This window comes from Oreochromis niloticus, linkage group LG18 (genome assembly GCF_001858045.2).
Source record: "Oreochromis niloticus isolate F11D_XX linkage group LG18, O_niloticus_UMD_NMBU, whole genome shotgun sequence".
In the NCBI taxonomy this organism is placed as follows: domain Eukaryota; kingdom Metazoa; phylum Chordata; class Actinopteri; order Cichliformes; family Cichlidae; genus Oreochromis; species Oreochromis niloticus.
In genome coordinates, this window is record NC_031982.2 from 8,989,639 (window position 1) to 9,002,937 (window position 13,299).

The 13,299-nt window shown below is 40.8% G+C and overlaps 1 protein-coding gene across 1 annotated transcript; it reads right to left on the reverse strand.

Annotated features, from left to right (window-relative positions):
- Positions 1-1,228: 1,228 nt before the first annotated feature.
- Positions 1,229-11,608, reverse strand: angptl1b (angiopoietin-like 1b). The gene is made up of 5 exons (XM_003453368.5): positions 11,351-11,608; positions 7,816-8,640; positions 5,919-6,112; positions 4,558-4,828; positions 1,229-3,804 (listed from the first exon to the last, which is right to left on the reverse strand). Exons 2-5 carry the CDS (start codon positions 8,600-8,602, stop codon positions 3,617-3,619), a joined length of 1,440 nt encoding a protein of 479 aa, XP_003453416.1. The 5' UTR covers positions 8,603-8,640; positions 11,351-11,608; the 3' UTR covers positions 1,229-3,616.
- Between the last annotated feature and the right edge of the window lie 1,691 nt (positions 11,609-13,299).

The window sequence follows — 13,299 nt, forward strand, 5'->3', positions numbered from 1 at the left end:
TCTCAGTGGGTAGCAGTGCAGGACAGGGATGGACAGGAGGACGTCTAGTTTTTGCATGAAAGCACAAAAAAGTGTTTTAGAGAACAACCACGCTCTAGAAAGGTATCTAAACCTGCTTTCGAACTTCTCAGCAAGCAGTAGGCCTATACTTTGTTAAAATGCGTTGTATACGTCAGTAGGTCACATTTCTGCATATTTATTTTAGTTATGTAGAGCACCTTTTAAGAAAATTAAAGACAAAGATTGGATTTCTACGTAGAAACAAATTTTGTTTCTCATTCATGACTAGTAAGATCATTGTGCAATCTGCCAATTTTGTCTATGCTTGATTATGGTGATGTTGCTTCTATATTCAAGTTGAAGCCTCTTGATTCTGTGTACTACAGTAAATTACGATTCATCACAGGTGATTATGTACAGTAAATCGAAGACAGCAGCATTGTATGATATTTATTTACAAGGCTCTTTGCTGCAAAGATTGCCTGCTTATCTCCTTGACTGAATTTAAACGGAGCTCTTACAATGTCAGGCCGTGGGACATTTTTAACATTAGCTGTACCTGTTGTTCACAAAGAAATTGGAAAAACCGGATTTAAATATTTCTCCACCTACAAATGGAACAAACTACCAAAACGTTATGAAGCTGTATTCTCTGATTTCAATACAACATTTTAAAGGTTGTGTTTGTCTCTCTGCAGCTACTCTTGCACTCTTGTTTTTTAAAATTGTGTACATGTACCTGTTTGCCTAAATTTTTGTATGTTTTATTTTGTTCACAGGTCTGTCTTGAAAAATAGATCTCAATCTCAATGAGATTAAATGTTTAAATGAAGGATTTAATAAGCATTTATATATTTTCAGACCTGTGACAGATTAAAGCTCTTGGCTTCTAATTTTCACGTTTATTTGCTTTTTTGCTAGCTCTTAGCTTAGTTGAGCACAGAAACGGTTATACAGAAGACAAATCCTCTTAAAATCAGAAGAATCCTCAAACAATAAAACTAAAATTAGCTTTAATAGCTTTGCGCTTTTTTCATCTTTTCAGCTGCGTGGAATCAGTGTCATGGGGTAGTTTCCAGAACTACTCAACTTCTCATTTTAGAAGTAAAAAAAAGGGGGTATATCACATTAATCTGTAAGCTCTGGATCCGCTTGGTTTGCTTTTATAACTCTTGATCCTGACTGGAAGTGTTTTCCAGTTTTATGGCAAAGTAAGCTAAACGCCAGGTGGCTAGTTTCAGATTTATTAGAGACACATGATAGTTGTACCATTAATCTCAATTTTACTGTTTGCAAGATATTCTGATGTAATTAATTTCAGTCTTCTGAACTAACATCGACATGCATGCAGGCAAACGCTCAGGAAACAGAGGTTTTCACGGTTATAATGAAACAGATTTATAGACATAAAGGCATTAGGAGCACTCTTTTGGACTGTCAAAGGGAGTACACAATGGTTGAAAAAGAAAAAAAAAGGATTAATGTGTTCCATGTGATCAAAGTTGTGCGCCTGGCGTTGATGACTTTGCTTGAAACCAGTCATCCACGGACACCACTTGAAGAGTGTGATGGTCTGGCTCATCGACACAAAGCCGACAGAGCCAGAAAGATTTAAGACAACTCCTATTAGTGTTAAATGCAAAGTGTTGCCAACTGGTCCAGGAATTCCCTGGAACTTTTGGATTTTGCATATCCTTCTTCTATTAAGTGTCATAGCACTCGTTTGAATCAGAAAACAACTTTTAACCAGCAAGACAGAACAGGACTAATAATTAATAAGTCAAGCAAACCTATTGAGTTGGTGAACAAATAAACCAGCCTATGGAAACCACTTGAACAAGAATGTCCCCTGAAGTGAACCCTAAATGTTCCCATTTAGTGACTGTTGGTTGTGTAATATTGTTCTGCCAAGCATCGTGACTCATCGGCTTTTATTGCTGTTTAATTTTAAGATTGTAATGTCATTTTTTTTTATTAGCGGCTGCTTTTTTACATGTCCATAAACATGTTTCCATGTCCAGCTGGGTTTGACCCGTGTTCCTGGTTCATGTTTCATGCTTTATAAAAGTTTTTTAAGACATGGGTGTGAAGGCCATTGTGGTGGGTGAGCACAAGATGTGAGCCTATTTTCAGATCCGAGACTACAGGCTGCTTGGCTTTAATGTGTTGTTGTGGATACAACAACTGGCTATTTCTTCAAACGTGTCCCCATCATTTTACATCTCTGCAACCCCCTCCCCAGGGATGGTTTTCCTTAAAAAGATGGTGCTCTCCATCTATACCAGTGATTACAGGGTGCAGGGACTGGTGTCTTTGTTGAGGAAAGATTTTTTTTTAATTACAAAAACATACAGTTCAAGCACTTTTGTGTGGAAAGAATGTACATTTCTCTGTGTTTGATAAAAAAAAATGGTCGTGCGGGTTGGGGGCTGGTTGGGTGGCTGGAAAAAATAACTTGGAAATTTGGACCCATTCCATCCCAGTTCATCTCCTCCTCCCCTTCCTTCCCTCTATTTCTCTCTCCATCTCTGTCTGGCTTTCAGAAATGTGTTTCTCGTTGTCTGTCCCCATGCCTATAACTTTCAACACGCTCGGCTGGCATATTCTTCATGCTTGAAAACCACTCAAAACAAAACGGAAATCCATCTTTTTTATTCCCCCTCCCAACAATGATTGTATTTCACAGAGTCATACTGAAGTTTAATCAACAGCCAAATGAGAAAAACGTATAAAACAAATTTCCATACGTGTAAGCACACTTGGAGAATGATTGTCGCGTACAGTGCAGGAAATTAGTCCTATTTTCTTCAGGATCATTTACCATTTCCCTCAGGACACCTGGCCCCTTTCACTGTAATGATAACTTAATTATACACATAAATTATCCTTTCTGGTCTTCTGCACTCAAAGTACTTTAACATGCAGTATACAGGTCATTTTAAGTGTAGGGATTAAAAATAAAATCGCCACTCTTTCCATGTAATCACATGTATAAACTCCAACTCATTAATGTGTTGCTCTTTCACATCTGGAAGTGAATACAGAGCCCAGATAAATCTATAAGGTAGTAACAAAATATCTTTTCCAGCTACCAGCAACTATAGCAAGTTAAATACCGTATACGTGTGTTTCCTCCAGACGTTTATGTTGGCGAGGTAGGACGAGCTGCATTAAGAGCCTGTGACGCTAACCTTGGGAATGAAATCACAGCCGCTGAAGTTCCTTTATGATGTGGCTTCTCTGCTCCATGAAGTCATATACTAATAAGAAAACATTGTGGTTTCTTAATCAGAGAGACAGCTACCATTATTTTAGTGAAAAACTTAGGCATATACTCTTAATTCACCTTCTCGGTCATACACATTAGGTGGTAAAGGAGCAGTATGGCTTCCTATGAGCAGTCATATAGGAATATGGTGAATCCGTCTATGTTTGAGTCAGTTATGATATCAAAAAGGAAAATGAGCAGAATCTGTGTCTTTTATAGCAGAGAGTTCAGGTCACTGTCTGATGGTTGGTAAACTCCATCTTCAAGCTAGGCTCAATGTAGACGGAGTTTCAAGTTTGCCCTGGCCTACATAGCTGCCCCTTGACCAGCCTGGCTTATGCATTCTTCTCAATCTATGGGCCTGATCATCATGCGGACAGACTTCATCGAGTAGAAACCTCCGCCATAGTCGGCCCAGAAGATACCATCTTGGTATTTGCTACGGTAGACCCCTCCGTTGTACCAGACACCGTTGAGATTGGTTTGGCCACATCCGTTGTACCACCAGCCTCCTTTATGGAAATGGGCACAATTACCTGCGAATGGGAAACAGAAGAATTGGTTATCTTATTTGTTATTCTTCTCAGTCAGGTAATTGGCACTGCCCTAGGAAACATTACTATAATTTTAAAAAATTATGTTTTTTTTTGTATATGCCCAATAACATAAAAAGAATAACATAACATTGTGTTATGTTATACGTCTGTCAATAATGATGGACAGAACGATGATAATGATGGACATATTTCTAGAGATTGAATCCAGTCTTTATTTTTTCCATCAAGTGAGAAAAATAGACTGTGATAGTAAAGCTTTTCTGAAAGCGACAAATGGAGGACATCACGTGCTCATACAATAGCCGTGCCTTAAATCATACATTGCTTTCTAGTCTATTTTATGGTAATTGTAACCATATTTATGAAATGAGCATCTTGCTGTGATAAACAATATTTGAAACAAAGTATCGAGATCATAAACTAAATTAGGTGAAAATGTTTACTGAGGTAACTTTTTAAACTTGTAATCAGCTGCATTGCCCCAAATTAGAAAGAATGCAAGTGTAAAGTACATTTGTTTAGACCCATCCCATCTTTTATATATACCACTATGCACTGATATGAACAAACTTGGCCTTGTGTCACAGTGTGTTCCCTTTTGAATCTGCTAGTCTGAGAAAACTCAGACTAGCAGATTCTGTTATGTTTTGACCAATCAAGTAGGACCACTTAGACTGTATATTTTAACACTTCAGAGAAGACTATGTGTGACAATCACACAGTATTGTTTACCTGAGAAAGCATCTTTGTCTCGATCCAGAGTAGTGAACTGTTTGCCATTGTGGCTGGTAAGAGAATCCCCAGCATTGCCCTGGTAGGTGCCCAGCCTCAGGCGGTAGCCTTCGCTCTCTGGCTCCAAGTGGAAGCTGCTGTACTGAGCGTAAACCTTCTTGCCCATCCAGTCCTCCAGCTCCACTAGCAGCTTGTAGTCCCCCTGCCTCCCGAGGCCGTAGATGCCTTCTAGGCCGAGCCAGTACTCTCCGTCTATGTTGCCAAAGCCACTCTGAGTCAAAGGAAGATTAAAAGGAAAGTTACAAAAAGGATCACAGAAAACAATGTACACTGTTTGTTCTGCAGTTACCCGAGGAGTTTAGAAACATGAGGATTATTTAGGAAAATAAAAAGGAGTTGTGGGCGATGACGAGTGACTGTCAGGAGAACAAATGAGAAAGGTCTTTTTCATGACATGATTCTGCAGAAAAGTGAAAATTAAAAAGGAAAAAAAAAATACATTGAGATATATGGATACCATCCTGCATTTGAAATTCCTGAGGAAGACATGCTGTAGAGTTTATGCTGGAAAAGCCATCTGTCTTCAAAATTCTCCTTCATTGCTCCTACCCCACAGCAATGATCTCTTGGATCATTGCTAATAGTGAAACTGGCCTGGCCACTTGTGTTGAAAAACCACCAGCCATCTATGTCTGGCTACATGCCGCCAGAACACTTCACTTGGTAAAAGAGGTTGAGGTTTGTGATTGTGGATTAGTTCGGGGAGCCAGCAAATGATGAATGATGTAGGCTTTGAGTTTGAGGCCTCCTCTGTGGTGTGTGTATGTGTGTGGTGGCTTTGTGGGAGAGTACAGAGGTAAATCAGTGTTGAAAATTGCAATTTAGCCTCCAGCCTTGACCTGGTTGAATGGAACTCCGGATTGCAGAGGCTGCCAGCAATGATATACTCAATCTCAATCTCACTGTGCTTTGATGAGGGGCTCTATATAGTGTGGTGTAGTAAGCCAACAAACCATCCACCCAGGAAGGTGCTGTAGTAGAAGCAGTTTGGAAAGAATTTGGCTCCAGCTGAGCTGTGGAACATATCTTCCTAGTGGGACAGCTAATGTTTCATAATGGGAAAATAAAAAAGGGATCTCCAACAAATGGTGCTGCTGACAGGGTATTAAAGCTTACAGTAAGTGAATACATGGAGATTCAGGCTCAGGGAATTGTTTCAAACACCCCAGTGGCTCCTCTAGATGGAATTTATAACAGCACATTGTTATCTCTGGATAGGCCAAGTATTTATTTGACAGCACTTTTAAAAGAAGAAAAGAGGGGAAAAAGAGACGGGGCAGAGGAAGTGCCATTGTCATCACCTTGTAGTTTTCCCAGTTCCTGAAGAAGTTAACTGAACCATCCCTTCTGCTCTGGATGACAGTCCAGCCGCCATTGTCTATGTCCTGTTCACACCAGGCCTGCACTGGCCTCTCAGCTTCATCTGGTCTGATTAGGTACATGCCACTAGTGCTATAGCCAGCCTCCTGTGCTGCAAGACAGTCTCTGAATGGGCCTGAGGGAAAAGAGAATACGAAAGGATACAGTTGATAAAAGTAAGAGCGAACTAGAAAATCTAGCTCTATCAAGAAAATAGAGAGCTGGACAAACATTCTACATTTCTGTAGGTAAAAATCATCAGATTTACTAAAAACACATTTGTATATGCTTATAAAAATCAAAGAGCTGAGAAAAAAATCTGAGGGTGAGGTTTGTTAGGCTGTTTGAATTGTTAAGGAAACAGATGCTAGGCTAGTTAGCTTTTACCAGTACTGTTTGCTATTAGATTCAGCTAGTAACTTATTTATGCTACATAAGAAACTGAATTGGACATTAGAGCATCCAGTTCTTTTTTCAATGCACAAAATTAGTAAAAAAAACAACAAAAAAAAACAACCCAAAAGAAATAAAATTTGCTTCACCTTAGATTAGCAAACTATCCTCGAGTTAGCCTAACCTAGCTAAGACGTAGTTAGTGTGGACTACTTTTTGTATAGGCCAACAGGGACCTTGCACTCCCTTGATCCGTGCTGTCAGTAAAAACTTTATGAATACTGAATACAACATGATGCTCATTTTTTAAGTATGGCCCTGTTTGGTATTGACAAGATTGCAAAGTGTAAATGCTCAGCTTGAGGCTTTAAAAGGACTTCACAAATCATTAACGTTGCAGGCTCCCCCTCTCTTTTTACCCTGTTTTGTAGGTAAGTGGTTTCAAATGTTACATTTTCACAAAGCACACTTCTCTACAGAACAAAAGGTCAATTTTGACCAAACCTATCATGCGACCGCAATTTGGTTTCATAGGGCAGATTAAATCAGAGCACTGAGACAATGAGTTTACATTACAAGGAACGAAATGTATGACAGAAAATGAAATATGCAGGAAAAAACTGTAAACAAGAACAAAAAGTCACACAAGCACAGAGAGTAATATAAAACACATGTATTGTAGGTCTGCAAAGTTAAATACAGAGCAGTAGAAAAAAACTGGCCTATTAAGTCACTTTAATAAGAAATAGTTTCCCCTCATTTGAAGTAATAAAAAAGTAGATATCTTATTAACCTTTCTTTAATAATGTCTGCCCTTTCTCAAGCTAATTTAACCTTCTCATCGTAAATTTTTTCATTGTTAGCAGGTGTAGAAGTGAGTTTACAGAAAGGATGAGTAAGTCGCTCACATTATGGTAATAAGGTAAAGGTATAGTCCATTCACTTATATAACAGAATTACCTCTACTTTGTGGTTTGGACGGCGCCTGTAATGCCAGCCTGAGTTTTGTCTGCACTTCACATGCAGTGGCAGTCTTATGAAGGATCTTTCGCACACAGCTGCACTGAAATTCAACACACTCTATTATTCTTGGGTGAAGGTAATTGAACTATCTGAGGGAGATCTGTTGATGAGCAAAATCTCACTGCTTAGGACTTTCTTTGTTTTACTTTAGGTTGCATGCCTCTATTCAGACATTAGCACATTTTTATTTCCATCCTGGTTTGTGTTCCTTCTGTTGAGGTGCGAGCTGAGTTTACAAAATCTTTAACCTTTAGAAGTTGGGACACTGGCCCACCTGCAGCTGTGTTCAAAATTTTGGATTATTATTTTGTTGTGGTTGGCCTGTGAAGGCTGCTCTACATTTTACCATGACTGTGTTGGATATTTGGGACTGAAGCAGGGATTAAATGAATGGATTTGTGGATGGATGAGTAACTCTCTAACCTTCTGCACTGAAGTTTCTCTGTGGAGGTTTCTGGGCTTCCAGGGTACCGCTTGTGGGTGACGGACCGGAACGAGAGCCTCGTTCCCGTGCAAACCTCTGGATTTCGTTGGTGAAACGTGGCACATTGACTGGAATGTTCTCAGGCACCACCTGCACCAGTGGAGGTCCAAGAGGCGGATGCTCATGCCTACGACTATACACCTGCATACAGCGCTCTTCCAGTGCTCCTATAACCACTGACTGGTTATTCACTATGGCTGACAGGGCTGCATATTTGGCCTCCAGTTCCCTGTAACGGGATGCCAGGCGCAGCGACTCAGTGGTGGCGTTGAGGATGCGTGTCTCCAACTGAGCCAGCTCCAGCGAGTTGTCCCTCTTCCGGATGATCTCATGAAGCAGCTGCATGTAGAGCTGGGTCACTCGGGAGTTCATGTTTCTGCTCTCTTTCCTCAACAGCTTCATCTCATTCACCAAGTTGCCATCGACGTCCACCACCAGCTTCAAAGTTTCCATCTCCCGACGCTGCTTAGACAGCAGGTCGCGCACCGAGGCCACATCCAGGCGTGTCACTCGATCCTTGTCGGTTGAATAACCACGGGTGGCACAGATGGGGCCTGTGATCTTCTGCTCGGGGACCAGGAAGGTGTAAGAGCACTTTTTGTTTTCTCCATTGGCCTCTGGGGCCCTTCTTATCCGGGAGAGGATGGGGTTCTTGGTAAAGGCTTGACTGTTGCTCCAGAGGGACAGACCAAGCAGAATAAATACGGTCCACATTCCAGGTCCCATGGTGTTTCCTCTATGCGTTATCAAAAAAACGTACAGATCTATGAAAAGGAAAGAGAAACGCATTGCATACATAAGGAATTAGGTTGGTGTTATTCTAGAGTTTTCCATGAAAACACCATATTTGACCTGCAGCTCCTTGCAAACTCCCTGCCACAGATCTGGACATCAGTGGGTACCTGCTTCTAAAAGGACTTTGGTAGCATCAAAATAAACCGACTCCACTGAGGTTGGTTCAGATATTTATCTTTATCACTCATCTCTTTCTATTTGATCATCTTTCTAACAGGCAGACTACAAGAAAACTAAAGTTTTGCAAAGGTTCTCTTTTCTCCTTTGAATCTGTTTAATCCAGTGCGGCTGCAAAACTTAGTCAAAAAGCACCAATAACTAAATAGTTTTTGCAAAGGTGAAAATTGAGATACACCTGTTTTCACGTACTAAGCTGTTTGTTCATCACCAGGAATCTGTGTATTTAAAATCTCCTATTCTAAATACATTCCCCTCATGGGTTCTCTTTCTTACCACATTTGTATCAGGTGTCTGGGCGGGTGTGAACAAGTGCTGAGATCTGTTTTTAATATTTCAGTAGACCTCATGGCTCAGACCTTCTGCAAATCTCCCCTATAGTCTTTCACCATACCGGCACTAGCTTATGTGGATAAAACAGAGGAATCTGACAAAAGATTTAACTCCAAGTGAAAAAATTCAATTAAATTAAAATATACTTGAGAGAAAACTGTGTTACTGTGGCCATGGAGGATGCTGAATGTGCTATCTAATAGGGAAGCATCCAGCGGCAGTCTTTGTTTCATGAGGTGTAGACATTTTTATTCTGGTAATGAGCAAAGAAAGCAGCAGGTGGTAGTCATTGGGCTTCTCTGACTCATTTTAACTTCTGCCATTTCTTCCTGGCTGCTAGAAAGCAGATACATTTGGGTTTTGGTGACAAATAAAATAAATTGGCATGTTTGATGAAGAGCAGAGTTTAAAAAAAAAGGGGGGGGGGGATTCCTGGGTTATGAGTAATGTTTTCTGGAGTCTATTTTTGTGAAGAAAGCTGGTGTTTTGATCTTATTGGTTTTGACAGCGCAACGAAAAGAAGCAGGGGTGGGCGCATGCTAAGTGAAAGATCCCTCCTTCTCATATTCAGTAACATGGCTTGGCTCTGGAAGTGGAGCAATAACGGCGAGCCAGCTTCAGGCTGACTTTGGCAGTCAAGCCAAATCCAACCAGAAGGCAGTCTGGTGGATGAGTTGAAGCTGAACCTTCAGCTGACACTTCTGACAGGCGCACGGTATGAACTGCATCACGCTGATGCTCTCTGAAACAAATCTGCTGAGGATTTTTACAGATGCCCACGAAGGCAGAAATTAATGATCGCGAGGCAGAGACAGCGGGGGCATTGAATCATTTCTGTGGCCTTAACTTGATGTTTAGTTGCACTGAAGAGCCCTGACCACAGTAAATGGGACCGATCCCAGAGCATTACCTAAGCTCAGAATGCTCCCGTAGCAGAATAGTACCCTTTTATCATCCTTGCAGGGAAAAAAAACATGCTCGCCTCAAGGGAAAGTTTTTTGTGTTCTCATGAAGCACAAAGACTCATTGATAGAAATAAAGCTTTGGCTTGTTTTAGCTTTTACATATGGAACTAGCTTCTGTTTATTTGGCATAGATCACAAACCATATGATGGGAAAGGAAAAGGCCCATGTGTCGGGCTTCAAAAACACCTTGGCACAGGCAGTCAGTTATTATTACTCAGAGAGTGCATTTTTCCTGTCTTTCTGTAGTCACCGGTCATCCCTCCCTTCAATTGCTAAGGCTCAGCAATTGGCCCGTCTGTATGTCTCCAACGCCACAATATGAATCTCACAGGCTCTGGTCTGACAGGAGTGACAGTGTTTACATAGAGGCTCCTCAGCTGGAGCTGTGAATCTCATCTGCAGTTATTACCACCGGGTTTCTCTCTGTCGTTCACACCCTGCTGGTCTTCATCAACTCGGCCACAGCATTCATTTTTCTCTCCCTCTTTTTTTCACTTATTAAAAGGGTATTTTCACCTCTACGTTCCTTGGTCAGAGCCAGACCTGACCAGATCCAGCCACCTCATCTATATTAATACAGTTCTTTGCAACCAGATGGGTCAAACTTTGCGGTGGCTGGTTTTCCCCAGCGGAGAAGGGAACTAGGAGGACTCTGCCAAATGGCCCACTAACTCTAAGTGGCACCACTGTGTGCTGGTAAGCTCCTCGATTAAAGGATTTTCTTTTATATTACTGCGAACACAGCGTACGAGTCCCTACGGTCCCATCAAACTGGTTATACCAGCATACAGAATACATTATTGCAAATCATATATCCCTCCTTTTTATCCCACTCAAACTTTGTTGTGGCTTTTGCTCGGAGCCAGCAGATTTCTTTCAGGATTAGACCACAAGTTATTCTGACGGTGCCACTGATTAAGTCTGTCTGCTGAAGAGACAACATTAAACATGGTGAATGGGGCCAAGTGGTTCACATCAGACATATTTCCTTTAGGAGATTAACAGTCCTTCCACGGATCCTTCCAAAGCCATCGGAAGAAGAAGGTTTATACTCAGCACATTGCATTTAATTCTGTGTTTTGCATTCATCAAAGATCTACAGATTCAATAATGTGCACATAGTTCAAAAATATACATACTGTCACATCAGTTTCTGAAACTTCACATGCCACTCTGAGATCTTAAAACAGGCAAAAGTCTAACCTGTGTCAGTGAGATCAATCAGTGGTCCAAGAGCTGCAGGTAGAACCCAGCTCGGTGTCTCATGCGTGCCTCCTCTGCTGGTTCTCCATTCCCATCTCCTCACTCCCAGTCTCCCTCTGCCTTTGCTCTCATTGAGATTAATGGCCTGCACACTATGCTATGGCACCAGCAAAAACTGTCAACTGGAAGAGAACACTGGAGGGTGGTCCATATACAGAACGAGAGGGACTGATGGTGTGATTTTTTTTTCCTCCTGTAGTCTGAGCAGAGGCTTTGGCCCTGCCTTCCTCCTCTGATGTCAGTTTGGGGAAAAAGACTCCTCCTAATATAAAGTTTCACCACAAAGTGATGAATGCACTTGGCTGTGAGTCAGTGACTGGTGAAGGCACATGCAAAAAACAATCTTTCTGCCATCTTTTAAATCCTAACAAGATCTGGTTTGCAGGGTTAGTCTGTCTCCTACACACGCAACACGCCAGTCAGGCTTGTAAGCTGATGGCCTTTTTCCTTTTCTCCCTCTCACTCACATATTCATCTGTCAGTTTCATTCACCTAACTACTTCTCACAGTCTGCTTACTCCACGCAAATCTGTTTCCTATCAACTCGAATCTAATGACTGAGTAATTCTGGCGATCCAGTAGCTCTAGCATAATAATATGAGGTCTGTTTTTTGGATGCGAGTGCTTCTCTTGTGTTTACTCCCTATATGGGATGTGTGTTCCTCCAGAGGCAATCCAAGAGCTATTGGCAGCTGTGCTTATTTGGTATGAGGATAATATGCACAGGGCTTTGCAGACAAAAAAGAACGCCCCTCAGCTAAATGTTTTGGACCGGAGAGGAAGCACAGGCTTTGAAGCATGGGGATTCTCTGTGTGGGGAGGCATACTTCAGCATGTGGGAGGACAGTATTGTTTCTGAGCAATCAAGACAGGATTCATATTGTAGAAATGTATCTGTGCGAACGCCTTTTAGTGTGTGGGTGCTCGTGTGTGACGCACACATGTGTGAGGGCATATGTTTGTTTGTGCGTGATCGTGGGTCTCACCGCAGTGGGTGAAACTGAAAAATTACAGCAAACAGGAATGAAAAATCTTTATTTTTTAGAAAATGTTTTGAAATCTGAAAATCTGAAAAGGAAAACGTTTTTTTTAATGAATCTTTAATTTGTAAATAAATGGTTTTAGCCTTGATAATACCAGATTTCTGAGCATGTAAAATCATATCAATGAATAAAACTAAGAAATTCTAAATTTGTTAATTATTTTGAACTAATTTTGCAGTAAGTCTGAAGACATCAAAGTGACTTTACTACTTTTCAAAATAAAAAGAATTATTCAAATATATTATGAAAACAGACATTACTCTTTGAGCAAAATGCTCCTCACAATTTCCCCCTTCCTCTGAGTTAACATGATTTGTTACTACAGACTCCACAGTATACAACAGTGGTTACCAAACTTTTTCTAACACGTGCCATTTCAGAAGCTGAAAAAATGCCCTGCAGGATCAACAATTTATGACCCATATTCCATTATTATTATCAGCCTTTAACAATAAAACATGGTAAGCATAATAACATCTGCAAACTCTAAACAAATCACCTGGTCGTCCATGCTCCACCTGAAGTGGCTCACTGCTCAAATTTCTGAAAACCAGGTATATGAAAAGTATATATTCTGGAGGCACATAATGGAGTTTGGTCCTTTGTATCTGTGGATAATTTCTGTGAAAGTTTACGTTGAACTTCGAGACTTAAGCTGTGACTGTGGTTAAAAATAAAATCCACCTCTCTCTGTGAGCCCCTCCTTGTGGCCAAACTACTCTACTACCACCCAGTTTCACCTTCGCAAATACCATAGTTGTACCAGTTTATTCTTAATGAAGATATGAAGATGCATGAAAGCAGATACATTTTTTTAAAAAAGTGCAAAAACACAATAACAAAAAT